General features: G+C 30.8%; 3 protein-coding genes across 3 annotated transcripts; all 3 read left to right on the top strand.

The window, feature by feature from the left end:
* Window positions 1–192: 192 nt before the first annotated feature.
* Window positions 193–2,577, top strand: LOC110655846 (uncharacterized). Its single transcript, XM_058131602.1, has 5 exons — window positions 193–253; window positions 408–505; window positions 638–684; window positions 1,098–1,256; window positions 2,313–2,577. Exons 1-5 carry the CDS (start codon window positions 193–195, stop codon window positions 2,389–2,391), a joined length of 444 nt encoding a protein of 147 aa, XP_057987585.1. The 3' UTR covers window positions 2,392–2,577.
* Window positions 2,578–10,703: 8,126 nt separating this feature from the next.
* On the top strand, window positions 10,704–13,059 carry LOC110655886 (thaumatin-like protein 1). Its single transcript, XM_021812369.2, has 3 exons — window positions 10,704–10,977; window positions 11,070–11,760; window positions 12,408–13,059. The coding sequence occupies exons 1-3, from the start codon at window positions 10,914–10,916 to the stop codon at window positions 12,601–12,603; spliced, it is 951 nt and encodes a 316-aa protein (XP_021668061.2). The 5' UTR covers window positions 10,704–10,913; the 3' UTR covers window positions 12,604–13,059.
* Window positions 13,060–21,497: 8,438 nt separating this feature from the next.
* LOC110655888 (thaumatin-like protein 1) lies at window positions 21,498–23,429 on the top strand. The gene is made up of 2 exons (XM_021812372.2): window positions 21,498–22,568; window positions 22,795–23,429. Exons 1-2 carry the CDS (start codon window positions 21,817–21,819, stop codon window positions 22,991–22,993), a joined length of 951 nt encoding a protein of 316 aa, XP_021668064.2. The 5' UTR covers window positions 21,498–21,816; the 3' UTR covers window positions 22,994–23,429.
* The last annotated feature ends 264 nt before the right edge of the window (window positions 23,430–23,693 follow it).

Genomic DNA, 23,693 nt, shown 5'->3' with positions numbered 1-23,693 from the left:
CAGGCTCACTAAATCTAAAACAGGGTTTTCCTATTGGGTTTTCTTTACATGGGTCTAAGCTACCTAACCTGTTGGATTGGGGCTGTGAGTAACTTAAATTAGATTTACCCGATTTTCACTTGCTCCGACGAAGCTGAACCAAGCTTGCAGAGACAGAGTGGCAGTGGCTTGGCTGATACGGCCTCGTAGCCAATGGCCACTACTGCTCTCCCGCGGCATTTCACCATCTTCTCATCGTATCGCTTTCGCAGCGGTGCACTACTCTAGTTGTAGTATACATTATCGATCTTATCGGATTCCGATGTGAAGAAGACCCGCAACCAGAAGAAGCGAGAGGCCAGGCGCGCCGTCCGTTGGCGTGTGGAGCTGGCTTCCTTCTCCGCCCCTCAAATCAGACGCATTCTCAGGTAATGCTTCAACTGTAGCTTTCTTAACCTGTTTTGCACGTGATTTTAGAGCGGCGTCCCTTGAGCGAGAAGTGCACGATGCTTTAATGCTAGTTAAGGTGCTTCCATCATTGGATATTGTTTTGTTTTAGTACTGTTCTTCTGTGCTTATAGAGCAGTAGAAGAAATTAGTCGATGTGGTACTTTGTTTATTAAACACTCGAGGTAAGGTGTTTGTTTTTTGGTCGCAGAGACTAGGACCCGGTGTTCGAGAGGGAAAGCGGAGGCAATTATATTGGTATTCAAGTCTATTTCTTCTAAACCATAGTATTAATCAGTAGCTTTCAAACGAATCCGACAATGAGCAGATCGTTCCGTGAATGTGATATTGCTTTTAATCCTGTAGTCGTGTAAAAAAGGGCACTTTTTGTTGGTGCACTTGATTTTCGACAAGATAGATTTCTGTTTGCCAGTTATTCTAAATTGTGTTTAAAATACATTACCTTTTTTAACCAACACTTAAGTTAATTAAAATTTAATTTTAAGTAATTTTATCAAATAAATAATTATTTATTTATAAATTAACTTAAAAAATACATTTTAAATTAAGCCAAAGGCCCTCTAAAAAGATTTTTTAAGTTTCAAATAACTTTTCATTTGTAACGGTTTACGTGTTTATTTTCCTAATCTTCTTGTCAATGTGTTGACGAGGAAACTGCTGCTGGAGGTAAAACAGGAATTAATGGATGCTTTGATTCTTGCAACAAAAGATGGTGACTGGAGTAGGCTCCACGCTGTGTCTGGTCTTGAGACAAGGATTGGGGATGAAGACAAGAATCTGAAGAAACTGAATATGAAGAGAAAAAGGAGGTATGGTAATGATCATCCATAAATTTGTTCATCATTGTATAACTGCTGTTTTTATTAATAGGTTGAATCCATGTGGTCCTATTCGCTTAAACTAAATATATTATTTAAGTTCACTCTCTTGCCCTGAATTACTGCAATTACCATCTATATGGACAAAGTAGACACTTAAAAAGGTACTTCATGTGGAACCTAATATTTTTGGCACTGTAACAGAAGAGGGATTTTATTTGGAATTTTTAACTGGAAATGGACAATTGGAAGTAGCTTAATGAGATGGACATCAATGTCCATGGACCATGGTGACACATTCCATCTTGCTTGTTGAACAATATCTTCAGGTTTCACAGCAGTACATTGACATGGCAATTAGATGGCTTGATGGCCAAATTAATATGGACTTAAAGATTACAAATGAAGTGTTTTTTTTTTTTTTTTTAATGCAAATGAAGTTTATGCTGTTTGCACTATAAATTTTGGTTGTCAGGTCAGCAAAATGCCACTTTTTACGAGTGAAGTGTACTGTGCATTATTTGATGAAAACATGTGGTTTGGATGGCAATGACAAAAGAGAAATGAAATGTAGGACAGTTGGAGATTTGTCATGTTTTGTGTGATTAAGTAGATGCACTTTTTTGTATTCTACTAATTGAATAGAATCATAAGTAGAATCAGATTCTAATGTAACAAAAATTTTTTCAATTCAAAAAAATGAAATAGAGTGGAATGAAAAAGAAAAAAAAGAAAAAAAAATCAATAATTAAAATAAGGTGGGCAAGAAAAAACTTATTAGATAGTATTGTGTCTTATATCTAATAAGTTCTCCCTATTATTGCTTTCTGTTCAAGAAAAGGGGATGAAAATGAAAAAGAAACAATTAACCCTTGTTAATTCAGCATATTTTAGCCTACATATCTTTTCCAATATAGAATCCACTCTTTGAACCCATTTTCCATATAAGACTAGCTTATGCATCTCATCTAAATGCATGGCTGCTTTCATTGGTAACATTGATTGTTTATGCTTTTGTGTTTCTTATGATGCCATTTTTTTGAATAGGAACTTCGTAGGCTTGTTCGAAGTGTTCATGAAGTTCAAGAACGCGATAATGTCAATGAGGAGAATGAGCAAGAAGTAGAAGCTGCAATAATGGCTGCCAAAAATCTCCCCCACCCACTTCCTTCGAGCCCTCGATAAGCAATATGCCTACTGAATCTACTCATATTTGTCGGTATCATTATCAATTTTCTTTGAAATAATTTAATACGTATTATAAATGTCTTTCATGGATCATTACCGTAAAGAAGCTTGATATTAGCAGTTTTATGGAGTAGTGATGGCAAAAGTTTCCGAACCCGATTGGCCTCGTCTCGAATTTGATTCATTTTTTCTTATTTTGTCTTGACTCCGATTTGTGCGGGCGAAATCAGAAAGACCTTCTCTCTGTCTCGAAACCCTGTAATTCGCCTTGCATAGTAATATATTATTATTTTTTATTAAATAATAATATATTACTATATTTAAATATTATAATTTTAACAAAATATATAAATATATTATTAAAGTAATATGTAAAATATGTATTTTTAATTATATTTTATTTTTTAATAAATAAATTATATTATATATTAATAAATTAAAATAAAAAGAAATTTTCCAGCGAGGAAAACTCACCTCGCCTCGTACCCTGACAAAGAATGCCCCACTCTAACCTTAAACTCCTATGAGGCGAGTACGGTAAGAGCGATTCTTACTCTCGACCAGTCCCATTGCCATTTTTATCATGGAGGATTACCAAGTCTGGCAAATTACCTCGTAGCTTTTTGGGCTGGGGCTTCCCTAATTTTGCCGTGGATGTCACCATTCTTGGTCTTCTAAGATTGACTGTTACATACGGGTACTTGAAAATGTTCCGGATTTAGAATTGATGGTGCAGGGAGAACTTGGGCCACTCGGCTCCAATATGTTTGAAGAGGAATAAATACTGAAATTTTGTATCACTTTTGAAAGGTTACCTGTCAAACAGTTTTAAGTTTCAAACGAGAGCATATATTGACGGATCAGTGACTTAAGCAATGATGAAAATCTTGAATCTGATATTCATACTGTGACCTGAATTCCGCCTTTCATGGCGTGCTCTCAAGATTAACCATCTATGTCCTTTATTATTAAACTTTGGTTTTGTGATCTCTGCGCGCTTGTTACGTTTGATGTCTTCATTATTAGTGGATCCTAGTGGCTCACAATCTTCATTGTTTATTTATCATAATTTTTTTGTGACACAAGTAGGGATTGTAGATTTTTGTAGGGGATGAGGCAATAGATGGTAGAAGATAGTAACGTATTTGTCATGATAGATACCTACAAAAGCAGGCCGGCTGAATTGCAAGGTCCTGCTTCTCAATAATGGTGGTTGAATTCTTCCGATTAGGCATCCTTTTTTGCATCAGCTGATGTCAATCCAACAAGATTGCTTAAATAATGTTATCACTTCCCTTGATAGAAAAGTTACAAAGTGAATCATGCTCATCTCTTGCTATTGTCTTTGGTCAGCTGGTGATAATATGATTTCATATTAGTTGGTGCTGGTTGATGCTTCCAGACATATAATTTATGTTAGGGTGAATAAAATCTTTCATAATTGAGCAGCTGATGATGTTTGTTTCAACATATATTCCTGGTGGCCTTCATTGTTGCTCCAAGCATCAGCAGCTCCACATTCATTTGTCTGTGCTTCCTGTCACTTTCAAATACAATCATAAAAGCAGTTTTGCTTCTACCCTTACGACTCTTCTCTTGATTTTTGTTATCTGAATTTGGTTTTTTCATAAAGGTTTTAACACCCAAAAATTGCGAGATTTTTAGAATCTGTAATATCACCTTTTTTCCTGTGATCCAAACAAAAATTTCACATTTATAGCTTGTTTCTTAAAATGTTGCCAGACCAGGACACCACATGGTCCAGTCAAAAGTGTAAGCCCGAATTAGATTCATAGGCGTCGCGTTGTGGCCCTGTGGCCGACTACAAAATTGTCCATTTGTGTCAAAATTTTATTATTTATCTATTTATTTTTAATAATAAATATTTTGAGATAAAAATTTATTAATCTTTAAATATTATATTATTTATTTTTAATAATAAATTTTTGATATTAAAACTTATTAATATTTAAATATTATATTACTTATTTTTAATAATGAATTTTTTAGTAAAAATTTATTAATCTCTAAATTTTATATTATTTGTTTCTACATTAAAGTTAATTTTTATTATATAAAAAATTTTAATTAAATTTTTTTAATTTGTCATTAAAAATTTTTTTCTTTAAAATGTTTAAAAATATTTTTTTTAATAAGTAATTAACCTATTTATATATAAGGTGTTAAGTACATATAGATTATAATGAGTTAAATAATAAAACTATGTTTTTAATTAAATATAATACATGCATATATATAAATTTATATACTTCTATTGTATTATGTTTTTATATATTAAAATAATAAAATTATTTTTTTAATCTAATTTATATATAATTAAAAATCTTTATATATATTTTTATTTAAATTTATGCTTTGACATTTTAAACTATTATAATAAATATAATGAAATTTAATACATTATTAAGTCATTATTATGATAAATTATTTATATGAATTAAAATTTTAAATTATAAATTTAAAAAATATATTAAAATAAGGGGAAAAAATTGATGTGAAGCTTACTAGTCCCACATCGTTCTCAGATGGCTTGGGGAGGCTTGGCTTATCTGTTAAAGGAAATCTCCTTCCATACTCAATTAATACTCTCTGGAAGAAAGTGGAGCAAAAATAAAATTTTACAAAGTAAAATTTGGAAGGTAAAATTTTTTAAAATATTTAGAGGTTTTAAGAAGAAAAGCTCCTCAACCTACTAATTTAAAAATCTCCAAAAATTATATTTTAAAATTTTTTTTAAAATATTTAAAGCTTTTATGGAGAAAAGCTCCTTAACCTACTAATTTAAAAATCTCCAAAAATCATATTTTAAAAAACCTCACCTTTCTCCAAACACAAATTCAGGTGAAAAACCTTCCATTACTTAAAAAAAAAAAAAATCTTCCCAGATAAAAGATAAATGACCAAAAGTGTGGGTTTTTCTAAGTCTACTATTGATTACTTTTTTTAACTTAAATCTTATATTTAATTTATTTAAGAAAGTTAAATTAAATTATATGTAAGTTAAAGTCAATGATATAATATTAAATTTTATATAAAAATAAATTAAATTAAATTAAATATTATTATAGAAATAAATTTATTTGATCCTGAAATAGATAATACAAATTATTAAAAACTAATTTAATCTTAAAAATTAATTTTAAAGACAAATAATATTGTTTGTAAAGAAATATATAGAGAAATTTTTTATTCCTATAATTATTTTTATATGTAAATGTATATTTTTAAAAAAATTAAATTAATATAAAATATAAATTTATTCTTGTTAAGAACAGTAATAAATGAATAAATATTTATATTTGTTTTTAAAAGTATATAAAAACAAATAAATGAATTTTTAGATAAAATTTTAAGTTTGAATATATTATTAATTTTGATTTTTTTTTATAATTAATTTTAAGAAACGTGCACATGATATAGAGAAGATTTATTGTACACATTTACGCTTTCAAATAATTGCTAATTAGAAGGTAGTTATGCACATACTTATATATTATATATATTACTTGGGTGACGTGAAATTTAATATTAGAAATAGATGTTATATTTTTTTATTGATTAAATATATAAATAACATGTGTATATATAAAAATTTTCTAATTTTATAATGTCATTTTCTAATTAATTAGTGTGCCAGCTGTGACAAGCTCTCCTTGCATGATTATTGTAAAGTTCTTTTTATTTATGACAAAATAAAAATTCTTTATGTGGCCCCAACATTAATGAGGGCGACTGGTTTAGGGTTTTTCTTCCCATTGCTTTGGCAATTCTAGCAAAGTCGGCTAATGTTTTTTGTTTACACATGCAAATCTGACAGTGCTTTTTTTTTGTTTTTTCAACGGAAATGCAATTCTGACCGTTACATCAAAAAGAAAGAAGCATAGAATTTGGACACCGTAACTCACCACGTTTAATTGCCGGTTATTGTGTGGGGGACGATGCGATGAGTTTCTGCCAATGGAATGAAAATGATTTGAATTTGATGCCCTGCCGACTGCTTTATTTTTTTTATTGATAAAATTATTTATTATATGGTATCTGAGCTTTTTTATTTTTAATATTTTAATAGTAAATATTAGATATTAGAATGAAAGATAGAAGATCTCATATTGAAAGGTTTTATCACTTTTACTGTGAAAAGCAGCAGGCAGCACCCATGGGACTTGGGACAACTAAAAATCCCTCTGCGCTACCCAAATTAAGAATCTTTCACTAGTTGGTTGCAGACAGTTTTTCCATGGCTGCGAACATGGTATTCAAAGGACTCATCCTTTTCAACTAGTTCTGAAAGTGTTTGACCTTGCAAACTCTGAAGGGAAAGTGATAGAATAACAGCCTTCTTTTGAATGGAGTAAAAGATTCATGTAATTGCTTGAGCAGACTAAAGAAGCCTTAATTTATTATTCTGGATTCTTGAACATGTTATTTGACCACCCAATAAGCTGCAGTTACTGATATGATAAATCATCATGATTATTGGACTGGCTTTTGTATATATTACAGCAAGTGACCCCATGGGCCATGGCTAAACAAATTAAATAAACCCTCAGCTACAACCATTCTGACAACCATATAGGGATGTAATATAATCCCTGGAGATAGCGTGCTCTGGTTTCTAACATGCAAGGTTGAAGTTGAACAATACAAGGTATAGTCTAAGGTGGTGGCTATGTAACTCTTACGTGAAATCTCCAAAATCAACCTCTATGAATATACTTTTTTTTCTTCAGCATGGTCTAATCATGTATTTATATGGCAGACATTTCTCTGAATAAGCTATCTTTCAAGAATTGATATGGACGAGTAGTTGCTTGCTGGTAAGACCATTTTCTGTGGAACAACAAATCCTGTGAAATTAAATTAGTGTACGACAGATACCAAACCCTAGGCAGTTCAACAAACAAATTACAAACATATGGGATTTTTGAGACGGTTGGAAGTTGAAGCCAACTTGACGGTAGCACGACTTTTCCACGATTATGGTTGAAATAATTTGTAATTAGAGTTATGTGATTTGATTTTTCTCCTGGCAGCAAAGTATGACTTGTTCCATAAAGTCAGCCAATATTAATGCTAATGCGACATTTAACACATAATTTAAAACATTTTTTAATTATAAATTTAGATCCAACTTAAAATAAAATAAATAGAAAAAGAAAGTACACTGCATACCAACACGTGTAATCATTGCATCACCGTCGTCGCATTTTCGACAATGGAGTTTCGCCATACTAAAAGCTCCAATTGATTGGTTTCCAGGTGGAAAAATTATGTAGTATCGAGATGATTCTGTGTTAACATTTAACATGAAATTATAAAATAATTAATATTTAGATAAATATATAAATATGTAGAAAAAATTGTAAGTTAGCTATAAAATTATAAAATTGTAAGTTATTTTTTCAAATTATGACTTACATGAAATAATAAATTAACTAATAATACATGAACATGTAAACTTGAATAAGTCCTCAAAACTTAAATCTTAAGGCGCATGTTTAATTATGCTTGTGGATTTAATTGGATTTGAACATTTACTTTATTTTTATTCTAATTGGGATCTATATTTATAATTAAAATTATTTTATTTGAATATTAAATGCCACATTAATATTAGTAACGTCATTAGATATATAGACATTTTGTTAATAATGCAAAACTACATGTCTCTTTTTACCAAAAACCAAATCATATAACTTTTTAAAAAAGATATTAAATCATATGATATTTTTTATAATTTTTTTAAATTATTTATATAATTATAAAATTTTCAAGTTTAAATATTCATAAAAATTAAATAAAAAAATTTCCCTTTATATATGTAAAAATATCTATCCAATAGATTGATGACACGTGGGTTTATGGTAACTATCACTTTCACATATATAGAATGTCATGCCCGCATACGAATGGTAGTGATCCTTAGCTGAGCGGATAAGGAGTTCATCAGATTACTTAGAAAAACTATCTAAATGTTATTAAGACCGATCCCTTAGATAGCTCATGAATAAGGATCGAACAGGAAATTGAAGAGAAAGAGTGAAAACTTGATAAGTGCGTTAATGAGCTACCATAAAATATCATGAAGTATGACCAATGTCAACATTATTGATAGTATAACCAACTGCAGTGATAGCAAGCTCCTGACATAATAAACAAATTTTGCATCCCACGCCATTAAAACTAAATACCACCACCTAACCTATATCTTGTAAAAGCATCTGGCACTCCATCATTGATCTAACAATCGGTACATACAATTTTATGGCAGCAAGATAAAACATTCGAACTCAAATACTCAAATTTCTTATTCTCTTTGCTGACCATTATCTTTTCTAACTTTTTACTAACTTAATCGGAACGCCACCATGGAACAACTCCCCTTTGATTCTCTAATACTTACTATCCTGCAGAAGCAGATATAGATTACTTCCTATCAGTCTAGATAAAAGTTCTTATCATTTGGGCAACACATATTGAACCCAAATAATCACCCGTATTCCCATCACTGTATCCATACCCTCAGAGACGTTATTCACGTTTCATTCATCTACAATACTTCTAATATCAGTGAATATTATCACCCTCCAATCCAGCAACTTCATTTTTGTTTCTCTTGGTTCATGAATATCATTTTTGAAAAAAATATAAAAATTTATTGTCACTTAAAAGAAAAAATCAAGGTTTTAGTCTAAAAAAAAAAAAAATCTGTGTTTGGTGATGTGGAGCTGATTGGTTGTCTGACTTGAAAATTCTTTATTATTAGGATTTGACTCTTTATGAGATTTTTTTTTTTTTTTAAAAAACGTGCCTTTATAATTATGTATAAAAAATGGAGGGGCAAACCAAGGACGACTCTCTATTATCCATTCATTATAGATAACATTAATTAATGAGAATATGCAACTCGACCAGGTCATTCGTTGGTCCCCCAGTTGGATTTAGGACCAAATTCCAATTCCAAGCATCTTCCTCGCATTTGGTTTAGCTATTCTTGGTGCATAATCACTGAATCATCAACTTATTCATTTCGTAATTGAATGCTTAAAATTTTTTTAATTTAAATTAAGAATTTGTTGGATTTCAATACACTCAAATATTTAGTATTTTTTGTTGGCCAATTAGCGTTAGGTAAGTCATGGCTCTTTTATAAGTTATTTCTTTTATTCATTGTTTTTTCCATTAATGGTAGACAAGGTAAACTTCGAATCTTGTTTTTGGAGACATTCCACTGCCCAAATTTTATGAAACCCATTGATTGGTTATAGAGATGGTGATTGGTAGGATACTTATGAAAATCTTTTTTTTTTAATTTAAATTTAATTACTAATATTTAAATCTTTTAATTATTATTAATTGATATTAAAACATTTTTTATTAACAATTTAAATTTTAAAATTTTAATAATCCTCAAAATATTTAAATTATGTTTATTGAACATATAATATTTAATAATTTATAAATATTATTATAAAGATATATTTTATAATTAATTAATTATATAAACAAATTTGAGTAAAATATATATTAATTAAAATATAAATAATATATATTTAGCCCATTTTTGCAACTCACCAACTCTTTCCCATTACATCCTTTTTTTTTTTCACATATTACTTCCTGTTTTTTATTTTTTTTAAGGTACTTCCTGTTTATTTATTAAAATAAAATTACAAAACCTGTTTGATATTCAATTATTTTCGAATATATTCACAAATATCTTTTACTCAACTTCAAAAGAAATAAGAAAATCACACATTAAACTCTTAACCATTTTTTAAGAAAAATTACTGAATATAATCATTATATATATAATTGCAACCTAAATCCTATCATAATTAATTAATAAAACTGTATTCATTTTGACATATCAAGGTTAACGAAAAATTTTATAATAAAACGTCTAATTATATTAAAAATAAAGAGATAACAACAGTGATATTAATTTTATAGATTTTAATTTTGTTTATTTATCAATTTTTTATTTATTTATCATTCTATATATCCATTAAAGTTATCCCTAGTGAAATGTTAGCATATAATTTGTTACTATTGAGTGTTGGCAGTATTAATTATGGCTAATTATTAAACATATTAAAAATATTAAAAAATAATATTCTATAAAAAACACTTTAAGATACATAAAAATATATCTATTAGAGATGATATATTTACACCAAACCACCTAATAATTTCTTATTAATTAATAGCAAATTCAAATTTCTTTTGGGAGTCCGGCGGCATTTCGCCTATGCGCTCGCTTGCAGCCCCTATAAATATACCCATTTGGCCTCCGTCTTCTTAAATCTCACTACGATCTCTACAATTTCATCTGGAAGAAGAAGAAGAAGAAGAATTCTCACAACTTCCTCTCCTTCTCTCCCTTAATTATATATTATATATAATTAATATTCTTTATAGGCTTTTTGTTCTGCATCAATGGCTCAACTTACATTATCGATTGCTATGTTCTCTCTGTTTGTTGCGCATTCTTTCATATCAGGTAATAATGGCAATCTGCTTTTAAAGGGGTCTTTCAAAATCTTAAGCTTCAATAAATTAACGGGTATTCTTGATTTCTTCTTCTCTTTGCAGGAGTTGTTTCAACTACCTTTACAATAGCAAATAAGTGTGACTATACGGTATGGCCAGGCATTCTCTCAAACGCTGATGCGCCGGCGCTTTCTACCACCGGTTTCGCCCTCCAAAAGGGTGAGACAAAGACCATCACCGCACCTACTTCATGGGGTGGCCGCATGTGGGGTCGAACATTTTGCTCCGAAGACTCCACTGGAAAATTCTCTTGCTTAACAGGTGATTGCGGCTCTGGTAAGCTAGAATGCTCAGGCAGCGGAGCTGCTCCTCCGGCTACACTGGCAGAGTTCAAGCTGGACGGCTATGGTGGAATGGATTATTTCGATGTGAGTCTTGTAGATGGGTACAATCTCCCTCTGCTGGTGGTGCCTCAGGGTGGCTCCGGGCAGAATTGTTCAAGAACCGGCTGCGTGGTGGATTTGAACGGCTTGTGTCCTTCGGAGCTTAAGGTTACGAGCTCCGCCGGCGACAGCGTAGCTTGCAAAAGCGCGTGTGAAGCTTTCAGGCAACCACAATACTGTTGCAATGGCGCATATGCTACACCCGACACTTGCAAGCCGTCCTCCTACTCTGAGATCTTCAAGAACGCGTGTCCAGACGCCTACAGCTACGCTTACGATGACAAGACGAGCACCTTCACATGTATCTCCGCGAATTACCTCATAACCTTTTGCCCAACCCCTAACACAAGGTAAATAATTAATTTCTCGCTTTTTTACTGATTTACAGCAGTTTAACCGTCAAAAAGGTAATTATATATGACCGTTGGAAAAATTAAGGGCATGGAGAGTAGACATGAACGTTGGGTTAATTTTGTCCTCTGACACAACACCCGAATTTTAACGTTGCTGCTAAACAAAGAATATCTGAGATTACTTTGTCAGTTCTGACATTTACCAAAGCATCAAGTCACTTCAGCTCTATGTGTATAATTTACATGGCTGGCAGTAATTTGCATTATTGAATGGGGGCATTATAGTCTTTTCGAGCAAAATTAAGAAATGGGTTATATACTGTAGTAGACAAAAAAAACAAAGTAATTAGTTTATAATCGTTTCTGGCTTTACGCTAAAGCCACGCCACATGCGGGGTCTTGAAAGCAGGGGGCAGAATCTGAAACAAAGACGCACAAGCCTACAAGCTATTCCCGAATCCCTATATAACTTTAAAGTGATGCGCATTCCCCAAACCCAACTTCGTAACTGCCAGTGATGGTAGCTAATCTGACTCCCAATCCTAAGAGCGCAAGTGGATAGTATTTTTATGTTTTTTTCTATAAGCAACGTGTATGTTACCGTCTTACAGACCCTAACGGATGGTTGTTGGGTGATTTTGCAGCCAGAAAGCTTCGCAGGGTCAGAACACTGATTGTGCAATTACAAGCACAGTCAACAGCACCATGGTTTATGAAGGTGCAGCCTTGGACCAAAGTGGAGCATCACCGTCCACGCGTACCCACGTGTTCGGCTCAAATGCCATTGCGAGGATAGTCACCGTCACAGTAGCAATTTGGCAGTTGAGACATCTCTTCTGAGTTCTAACTCGTTAATTAGCTGGCTAATTATATAAATGTGGCGAAAGGGTAGGCTGAGGAAGCTACAAAAAAAGGCAAATATAATTTTTGGCCGGAATGGGATTTGTCGTATTGTTCGTGGACCCCTACTATTTTGGTGGTTTGCACTTTTCGATGCATGGGCCATGTGACCTAGTGGTGACGCGGCACTGAGTCCTGATGGAAAAAGCTCACCCGTTACTCCCATAAAATCCAATACACCGATTTGTACGGTTATATTGTAGTGGGAGGTGGTGGTGAAGTTGAGATGGAATTTTTCTAATTTTCTAGTTATAGTTTTTAGATTAGATATAGTATTTTTTTTTTTTAATGGTGGAATGGGATTCATTTGTTGGTTTCTACATCATAAATATTAAATGTACGTAACCCACCACATTTTGGTGCATGCCCAATAATAACATGAATTTCTCTTCTCAATTTCAAGTTTGTCTTGTTTATGATTTTAACAAGCATTTATTTTTATTATTAAGTCGTATGTATATGTGTCTATTTACTGACAAAACAAAGTTTACCTTGATGTTTGTGGTCATATTGTCACTTGGCAATTTGTACATATAATAAGGAATATGCCAGAGCATATATGTAGGGCTGTGCACAATTCTTGAGGATCAAATTGAATAATCTTATCGAACCAATAAAAATCGTAATGAAATGAAATTATTTTGATACTTTAGTTTGATTTTGATTCTTCACTGCAAACCGAACCGAAACCGTATCAAAATTGAATCGAAATCATACTAAATCATAATCAAACCAGAATAGAATCAAAAACTAAATTTATACATATATTTTTTTATATGTATTATATATTTTTAATATAATTATATATATTTATATATGTTTACATGATTATGAATTAAATATAACCTAATATTATATTTCATTTTTTAATATTTTCTTAATAATTTTATATAGTCACAAATATATTAAATTATCTTATAATTCTTAATTATAAATATACTATTTTATATATATATATTCTTAATTATATTTTTATCTTATAATTAAATATTATATGATTAATAAATAATTAAAATGTATATTATATGATATACTTATACTATTATATTATATAATATATTTAATCTTAAATTATATATGCACCTTATAGTTAAGGGTTATATAATTTAGAAATAGTTAAAAGATATATTATGTATTAACAACCCAATTCAAAACTTAAATGCTAATTTCAGTATAACTTTTTAAGAAAATAATTATATCAAATTATTTTAAGAATTAAGAATCGAACCAGAATTATATCAAACAGAATCAAAACAGAAGAACCAAGAATCATATCGAACAGGAACCAAAATAATGAAGAATCGAACCGAGACCATAATGAAATTTCGGTTGAGTTTCGATTCCTAGGTAAATCCCAAACTGAACCGGAACTGTACACCCTTACATATATAAAAAAATTAGATATTAAAATATTTGTGTATCAATGGATTATTAGATATTATATTAAGAGCATATTTAGTTTAACTGTTAGATACAATTGATAACTGTTACTATTAGTTGGTAACTAGTAGCTGATGATAGCTAATTTATGTTAAGTGTTTAGTAAAACTATGTTTAATTATTGCTGTTGATATATAAATTGTTTAATAAGTACATATATCATATAATTTATTTTATTATTAAAATAAATATAAAATTATAAATTTATTATATTATATTATATTATTTTGTTATTAAATTAAATATATAATTATTGATTAAATATATTATATCATTTATTATATTATTAAAATAAATATATAATTATTGATTTAATACATTATATCATTTATTTTATTATTGAAATAGATATATAATTGTTGATTTATTATATTATATTGCTTATTTTATTATTAAAATAAGAAAATGATTAAATTCTTTAAAAAAATAATTAAATAACTTTAAAAATATAGTTATAAAATAATAAATTAATTTTTATTATTAATAAAGAAAAAATTTATAGCTAATTTTAAGTTATTAGATATAAAAAAAATGTATTATTTCATAATAAATAAGCATTTTATATTTTATGTTGTTAATAAAAAAATATTTTTAACACAGTCATAATATGCTAATTAAAAAAGATAATATTAATTTTTGAATTACATGAAAAAATGATAATATGATCTAAATAAATGACAAAATCAAATCAGAGATTAGCTGATAAGAATCAATTTTAAAAATTAAGTTGATATAAATTACAACTGATAAATATTATATTCATTACTCATAAGTTATCAGTTCTATATAAAAAGTGAATCAAATACTTCTAAATATAAGTGTGGATGGTTGCAACATATAGCTTCATAGCAATTGTTTTGGATGTAGTCCATCACTCATTTTATTATTATTATTTTTATTTATATCGTAATAATTGCGGATCAATTTATATACATGAAAAATTAAATTCGCTTTCTAAATAATTTTAAGCAGACATGACTCTTTTCAAAACAAGCCAATGATGTCCAAAAACACTTAATTTAATTTCCAGAAGCAGCCGGTAGGTACGATTCTTACTGGACAGGCACATTTTCTCGCCTTCTAGAGTTGACACATATGGGAGAAAAGTTACGCTGGAAAGAGCTCATCGATCCATAAGCAGCCATTCGCTTTAAAGAACCTAACTCTTTTGAAAGTTTCCCCACAAGACGCAACCTAACCCGTGAGTTGAGGGCATGAGTGAATGTCGAGCCCAATAATAATTTTAAATATTTAAATTATTAAACAGTTTTAAATTAAAATATAATAATTTTATGAATATCATATTTATTGCCATTCTTATTTCATGGACTCAGCAATAATAATAATAATAAATGAGAGGAGTCAAAGATGTGAGACAGGAATTAATACAAGAGGATGGAATATGGTTAGCTGTGGATTAATTAATATATATTATAAAGGATATAAAAGACAAAATAATTTGACTAGACATCATCGTTTTTTCAGAGGCGGAAACATAGACAATACACACACACAGAGTCCCCATCCTACGTGTTAAGAGGAAGACAAAGACAGTTAATGTGGTTGTTGCATGAACCTTCTCCTTCACCGTTTTGGCCTTTTCAAATTCTTCACAAAATGAGACTCTTTTACTCTATTGCATCAAATCTTAGTCAAACTTTATTATCTCTAATCACGACTTTTTTGTTCCTTAAAGATAATTTGCAGCAATGCAGTCTTATCCAACCATCTCAAACAAGAAAAGTAGATTGATTGAACATTCGTGAGTTCATACTCTGAATATATGCAAAATTGGACATTAAAACAATTGTATGTAAATTATATACACAATTATTGGATATTAACACTTTGGTCATATTAGCACTGCTTGTTTCTGTTTCTTCCTTCCTCTCTCATTTATCTTTCTCTTCCTTTCTATCTTCTCCTCCTCTTGGTCTCTTCCATTTCTTTCTACTTCTGTTATTGACAAACTTTAATTCATCAAATTTTAAATCAAAATCAACAAATTTTCTGTTTCTCGCTCTCTTTGCAAGTAGTTAAATTTATTATATTGATTTTGATTTTAATGTTAATAAATTGGAGTTTGACATGAATAGTAAATAAAGAAAGACATAAATAGTGATAGATATAGACAAAAGCTGAGGTTGAGGGAAGAGAAATTATATATAATAACCGTGATTTCATTTCAGTATTTGATATGAAATAATAAACCAACTATAAAAGGGCAATTAAGAACAAAAATATTGTTATAATTTTTTTTTAAAAAATTTATTTTTAATATATAGACAAAATTGAATTTTGTAAGATCCATTATAACTTAATTGTTATTCAATGTTTAGTTTGTCATTCTATTTATGATTACCTACATAGAATAACCCATTTAAATTATAATTTATCGAGACAAAATAATAAAGAGGAGAAATATTAAAAAAAAAAAGAGAACGAAATTTAGAGATAAAATAATAATTTAATCTATTTTAAATTATTAAATAATGCAAAAATCAACTGAATGACTATTTTATAATTTCAAAAATGGTTTAATCTTTTTTAAAATAAATGAATGAAAATATTAATAATGGTAAAATTTATCAGCTAAATAATAATTTAGCGTAAAATATTTGATATATTTAGATTCTTAATATTCTAGGAAAAAATATTTTTAAATATTAAAACGTATTTTACAACTTTGCATATTTGAAACCTTCAGAATAGATCAATGGATTTACCTAAACGAAAGTATTTTATTTTTTGAAAATTTCAAAGCAGTAACTGAAAGTATCTTGGCTTTTTCTCATGAGTCGATCCAAAATTAAATAGAAAATTTCTAATAAATTATTGATTCCTCTGGAGGTCATCCTGTGATGTTTTAATTGAATTTTTTTTTCAATAAGCTCGAAAAATTTTTATCTGAAGTTAATGTTTGCAAATACTTGCCTTCTACCACCACGTCCAGTGGAGAAAGATGGGTCTTGTCATTCGAGAAGAACCTTTAATTAACTGGGCTTCAGTTTCCAATTCCCTAAGATGGGCTAGGCCCTCACTCTCTGTGCAAACTCAATTCTCTCCAGCTTCATGCAAATAAATGCCTGCATGAGCTTGTTTTTCTCTCTCATTTTCTTAAAAATATTTTTCCAGTGAATTAGCTACCAAGATCAGAAAATGATTTTAATATATATATATATATATACACACACTCTTCAATTAAAGCATCAATGATTAACCGTCACTTGGGATATCAAATGTAGTAAATATACAATGGCAAACTAGAGTTGCATTTTAACAGAGAATACGTCTTCTTTAATGGAGTATGCCTCGATCACTTGCCACTCGACTTCCCACTTCCACTTTTGTTAATTAATATTAGGTTAATTTAGTGGCCCTAAAACCTTTTTAATTTGAAGTTTAAACATATGCAATGAACATTTTTCTACTACTGGGTTTGAATAGAAAGTCATAAAGAAATCTTTAAGAATGAAGTTCGTGCGGCTACTGCCTTCGTTTTAATTTCTTTATTATTATTTAATTTTCTAAAAATAAAAGGGGCAAAAACTTAGCTTGGAAGCTAGTGATGCTTGTTAGTTTCACTGTTCTGAGGGATAATGAAAAGGATGGAATGTAATGTGTAAATAAACAATTCCTCCACCTTCACTTTTGATGTCATATTTACACCTATCTGATCACTGATGACTTTGCTTTTTGACCTCCAACCAGCATTAAGCTAGTCAAATTTCAGAGAAAGTTTCTCCAATTTAAAGCATGCATCTTCTCAATGTTTTTATTCATGCAATCCACATCCAGAGATCTTGCATGGGGAAGAAGGAAGGGGAAGAAATTAAGTTGGAATACAAATGAAATGGGTAGACGGTAGTATTGCAAGAAGGGGAAGTTTAAAAAAGATGAACAATTTCGGTAGCCTTGAAATATTGTAGATATGTATTGTTATAGTGTGACGCAAATCTCTTGTAAAGAAAGCAAAGTTAACATTTAAAAAGCAATATATTACGGTAACAATTATCCATAATGGTATACTTTACACGACAGATAACATGTGGCAAAGGACATTCAACCATTTGCAGATGTTTAAAAACAGCGACCTTCACTTGTAAAAAGTTGGTAGCTACTAGCTAGGAATTGTCAATTTGTTTTTTTTTTGTACATGTTGACCCCCCACCAAGTTCCTGCTTTCAAGAATTCTTGCACGTTGCTGCCAACATTATCTAGATTGATATTTTTCGTCAACATCATATAAGTTGTTCGATAACCCATTTGGTTTATCATATTTCACAAGTCTATGTGCAATATGTAAAAATTAATAAAAAGGGACTATATATGTGAAAATTGCTGTGCTGATTCTTCAAAGACGTAAACTTAACTATCAGCGACTGATTCCAAGGTTAAGTGAGGTGGTGAAGATGGCTTCCACCTCATATTTACTCAGCTGAAGAGACTTTATAATTTGATCAGTCTTTCTGAGAATGTAAAGGATGATTTTTGTCTAAAAGATACAGCGTTCGGTACTTGATATGAGAAATAGTTCCTGCAGTTTCCGCAGATGAAAGGACAAATGCGTGGCCCTACAATATAAAATAGCATTTAACTTTTGCATGACATGGTGTAATGTTTATGTTAATATGCACGACTAGCTTTCATGCATGGTCAACCACTAATTCTGGTGAGCTATAGACAGTTTCAACAAACTCCAGCAGCAGAAAAGTGTATAATCTCTTGCCATCTTATCCTCTACTAGCTTATTAACGTTTTAGCAACTTTAATTAATTATGATAATCGGGAAATTTTTGTACAGATCAATTTATAATGAACTCAAGACACAAAATTATTAATAATCTATAATAGATCAAACCTAGATTAAAAAAAAATGCTAATTAGATTATTAATGGCCGCCCAAGCTTCGCTTACAAACCAAATCTTTTCAGCACCTTGAATATAAACCACAAGAGAGATGAGACGAATATCAAGCATATGGAAAAGGTTGTAAATAAAGTATTACCAATCGATAAGTATCGTTTAAAAATAATAATTAATTATCTAGATATGAAGTTTCAATGATCTTTCTTTCTTTCATGCTCTAAATTAAATATGTATAGATATTAATTCCACGCATCTATTTCTAAAATTAAAACCCTTTGCATGTTTTTGCTTTTCTTCTTGTTTTTTATATTATATTGAGAAATAATTATATAGAATTGAAATGATATCGTGTGTGAAGTGAGAACTAATGAATGAAGATTAGAAAGGACAAATTATAGAGTATACTCAATACACTTAAAAAATAATATATCATATATTTACATAAAAATAATTGTATAATAAAAATAAAAATATAAAATTTATTATTTTATTAATGAATAGGGATGCACCTAATAATTTACTATCAGGATAGGAGAGAAGGGTCCCACGAACGAGTGACATCCACAGCACCATGAACACAGTGACGTGGATGAGGCATAACATGTTAGCATCGGGCATCTCTTATTGCTAATTTCAAAAGCAAAGTCGGTTCCTAAATCCTACAACTTTTTTGCTTTTAAAGGTTCCAAACGGGCCCCCATGTTCCCCTCCACTCGGCCCATTTACCATATTTCATTTCTTCTTCATTTCAAAATCATAGAAAATTAAAATTTTTATAATTTTAATATCACTAAATTTATATTTATTATTATTATTATTATTATGAGAGTGGCCATTTTTCAAGGTGAGGTTTAAAATTGAGTGAGAGGAGGGAATGTGAGAGTGATCATAAGACGAGGTATCGTCAGCAAAGTCCACGGATCTTTTCGTTGCTGCCGGGTGGCAGTTGACGGCGTTACCAACGGAGTCATTGTCTCTGATGGTCGGTTACACCGTGTTGGGCATACGCGTGGCAAACTGGGATGCACCGACCCACGATCCCAAGTCCCAATTGTCCATGCAACTGTCAGTTTCCCATGCACTCTATCAAATTACCCTTAATTTCCAGTCGAATTATGGAGTTGAGGACAATATTATATTATCTCCATTTGTATCTTGAATGCAAGGAAACAGCTGGGGAGCTTGTTAATTAATCATTGGATTGAATAAAAAATCAATTTAAAAACATAATAAATAATCCATCAGATTATTAGGAATCTAATTCCATTATAATAAAGAGATGTAAAGACCAAAGAAATGCATATCGTGTAAGGCAGCCACATTGAATTTTATAAAAAACAGTAAGATGATGATTATAATTAAGAGCTTATTTCTCCAAACACGCTAGGTAGAAGGAATAATAAGTTGGCTGCAAATCAAATTTAAAGATGCTTTTGACAAAGTTGTTCAGATCCTATTCAAGATATGAATTTGATCAATACTGTATACTGTAATACAATTGCTTTCTAGATTATAGTTATATATTAAGTGTTATTGGTTTTAATTTATTAAATAATTTAGTTTAGTTTTAAATTTATAATTAAAAATTTGATTTTTTTTTAAATAAAAAAAATAATATCAAACTAAAATTATTTCAAAACTTTGCGTTTTAATGATTAGGAATATTAATCAATCAAACTAAATTTTAAAATCAAATTGGTAGTAAGGTGATGGGGTTGAGGTCATGTAAATGATTAGTAGCCCACAGAACTTTTTACAAGTGGACAAAATGTGAAAATGAAAAGCAAGAAACGATCAATATTAAATCTATTTAAATCAAAAGATTAAAAAGGAAGATAATTAAGACGGTAGCAATTGGATTAAATTAAATTTCTTTCTTTTCTTAAGTTTTTATTAATGTGCATGCATGGACGTGGTTGAAATTAAGACGTTAAATATTATATAAATATATAATTTAAAATAAGAAAATTTTTTCATTTATGTTGAAAAATTTTGAATTAATTTTATTATCGTTGATCCTCGTCACTTATTCCAAAAAGGATTATTAGGGTTTTTTTTTTAATACATTAATCTTTCTTCCCCTTATCTTTACTTTAGGGTAAATATTCTCTTACTTTTTTTTCTATCACCAAAATCTCAGGCTGCCCTTTTTTCATTTTTTCTTTCTCCCAAGTGGGAATCCACGTGAACTGCCCTATGAGCTATGGTGTACAATACACATTCATTCTCATTCGTTCACTTATTTTATTATTTTGTAATTTGTAAGAAGCATATATTATTTAGTGCTTATAATTAATTTTAAAATAGATTACTGAAATCTTAATGGGTTTCGAGTTTTAACTACAAAAGATGAGGTGGCATCTACTTTCGGTGTATATAAAAGTATTATTCATTCTCCTACAGGAAAGCGAGTCTTCCTTGTAACGTAAAGAGAGAATTCAAGATAATGCATGTACATCGGATGCACCTAATAACCTCTCACTTAACTTTTCTATCTTGTATAAAATGGAAGATGATTTGTAGTTTCATATTCATTCCAACTTCCAACATTGAATTTTATAAATCCCAATCAAAATCTTCTCCTCCCATTTCCATTTCTGATCCTCTCTTACTAAACTATAGTAATTTCTCTACTTTCCCTATCCTATCTCCATTCGTCTTTCCTCACCAACATCTATCAACCCAAGAAGCCTTTTCTTATTTTCACTCTTCTTCTTTGTCTGGCCAATGCAGCCTTAGTTTCTCTCATTGGAAGAACACTTCAAATCCTTATTCACACCCATAACCTACATATATATATATATACACACATATATCATTTTCTTTGACCTGAAGTCCCTCCAAATGGATCCAATCTTGTCCAATTCTGCTATATATGTCACCCTCACCTTGCTTACAATCTTTAGTTCCTTTAATATTGAAGGAGTTTCAGGGGCTGGATTTACAGTAATCAACAGATGTGGCCACACAGTGTGGCCTGGTATTCTTGCCAATGCTGGAAGCCCTGCAATGGATAGCACCGGGTTTGAGCTTCCACCCGGTGCGTCTCGTTCATTTCAATCACCACCAAATTGGTCGGGTCGATTCTGGGGAAGATCCGGTTGCACGTTCGATCCAGTTTCTGGTCAAGGAAGCTGTCTAACGGGTGATTGTAGCACCAACCAAATTGAATGCAACGGTAATAATGCGAACCCACCAACTACTCTAGCAGAATTCACAATAGTGTCCGGCAGCCAAGACTTTTACGATGTTAGCTTAGTTGATGGGTATAACTTACCAATGATTGTAGAACCCAGTGGCGGGGTGGGTAGTTGCTTGTCAACTGGATGTATAACCGATTTGAATCAGCAGTGCCCTGCTGAGTTACGGGTAGGGTCTGGTGAGGCTTGTAAGAGTGCATGTGAGGCTTTTGGGAGCCCCGAGTACTGTTGCAGTGGAGCGTATAGGACACCAGACACGTGTAAGCCATCTTTTTATTCGCAGATGTTTAAAGCTGCGTGTCCAAGATCTTATAGTTATGCATACGATGATGCAACGAGCACATTTACATGTACTGGAGCCGATTACGCGATCACATTCTGCCCTTCATTAACAAGGTGAGGATAATTATTATACGCAATTTCTTTATTCCTTTCTATTTCTAATTGTTTGTTATTAGTGTGATGAGTCATGAAATTCTTATTATGTGAATCTGTAAAATATCCTCTTCCTTTTCAGTATTCGATTTCATTTTCAACCCCTCTTCATTTTGCTTTTGTATGCATCAAGCTTCTTAATCCATATTTACATACAATTTTCTAATTACTTTTTTGCTTTCTGCAGTCAAAAATCTGCTAGAGACACGTCTCAAACTCCAAGCACAAATGGGTCAGAAGCAGGGTCGGGAGATGGGCTCAACAGTTCATGGTTGTCAAACATTTTCTCAGGAGATTCATCCACAACTCTTTCTTCTTCTGCTTGGCCCTTCACATTGATCGTTTCTGCAATTTCCTCTCTGTTCCTCTCTTTCCTTTATTTGTAGATTGCTCTTTCTGCACATGCAACTTCAGAAGTGACTTTTGCATTCAGAGGAAAGCCTGACCAGTAGATGATGAAATTCCAGATTGGAAAGCCAATTTTCCAGGCCACACACGCATAGACAAAATTATAACCTTTTTTTCCAGGAAGTTTAACACTATATACCCTTTTTTTTTTATTTGGACTCTGAAGGATTTGTTATCTAAAGCAACAAATTAGAAAGGAAGAGACTTTCAAGATTGGAAAATGATTATTATATTTGATTTAGATGGCACTCGAATGAGAAAAAAAAAAAAAAAGAAAAGAAAAGAAAGTGTTGGCTTTATTGTGAATCTTGAGTAATGTGGTTGGTGGGTGAGTGGTAAAGGAACCCCACTTTGCTGGAATTGCAAGATTTTCTAGATTCATGATTTGATGTTGGCTCCAAGGAGCAAATGCTATTATGTTAATGCTATCATGGTTCTGTACGAGAATTAGCCATGCACCCAACATTTGTTCTCATTAGGTTTCCTTGTTTGCGTAGCCTTGTAGGAAGCTAGAGTGGCATGAATCTGCCTTAAGTTGGATTAGTATTGACGTATAAGATACAGAATCATCATTTGATTATTTCCAAAACACAGTCAATAAGTGATTGGAACTTTAATAATTGGATAGCAGATGGGACTAAACATATCTTTTCTCTGAGTTTGATAACTATTATATCA

This window comes from Hevea brasiliensis, chromosome 12 (assembly GCF_030052815.1).
Source record: "Hevea brasiliensis isolate MT/VB/25A 57/8 chromosome 12, ASM3005281v1, whole genome shotgun sequence".
Taxonomy (NCBI): domain Eukaryota; kingdom Viridiplantae; phylum Streptophyta; class Magnoliopsida; order Malpighiales; family Euphorbiaceae; genus Hevea; species Hevea brasiliensis.
The sequence above is the reverse complement of the archived record's forward strand: the minus strand, read 5'-3'. Positions and strand labels throughout refer to the sequence as shown.

What these genes read in the sequence shown, in the direction of transcription:
- LOC110655846 (XM_058131602.1), top strand. Translation starts at nt 193, where the DNA reads ATGGCCACTACTGCTCTCCCGCGGCATTTCACCATCTTCTCATCGTAT. An exon ending in ATGCTTTAATGCTAGTTAAG is followed by an intron (nt 506 to 637) that starts GTGCTTCCATCA and finishes TTTTGGTCGCAG; the next exon opens with AGACTAGGACCCGGTGTTCG. An exon ending in AATATGAAGAGAAAAAGGAG is followed by an intron (nt 1,257 to 2,312) that starts GTATGGTAATGA and finishes TTTTTTGAATAG; the next exon opens with GAACTTCGTAGGCTTGTTCG.
- LOC110655886 (XM_021812369.2), top strand. Translation starts at nt 10,914, where the DNA reads ATGGCTCAACTTACATTATCGATTGCTATGTTCTCTCTGTTTGTTGCG. An exon ending in TGCGCATTCTTTCATATCAG is followed by an intron (nt 10,978 to 11,069) that starts GTAATAATGGCA and finishes TTCTCTTTGCAG; the next exon opens with GAGTTGTTTCAACTACCTTT. An exon ending in TGCCCAACCCCTAACACAAG is followed by an intron (nt 11,761 to 12,407) that starts GTAAATAATTAA and finishes GTGATTTTGCAG; the next exon opens with CCAGAAAGCTTCGCAGGGTC.
- LOC110655888 (XM_021812372.2), top strand. Translation starts at nt 21,817, where the DNA reads ATGGATCCAATCTTGTCCAATTCTGCTATATATGTCACCCTCACCTTG. An exon ending in TTCTGCCCTTCATTAACAAG is followed by an intron (nt 22,569 to 22,794) that starts GTGAGGATAATT and finishes TGCTTTCTGCAG; the next exon opens with TCAAAAATCTGCTAGAGACA.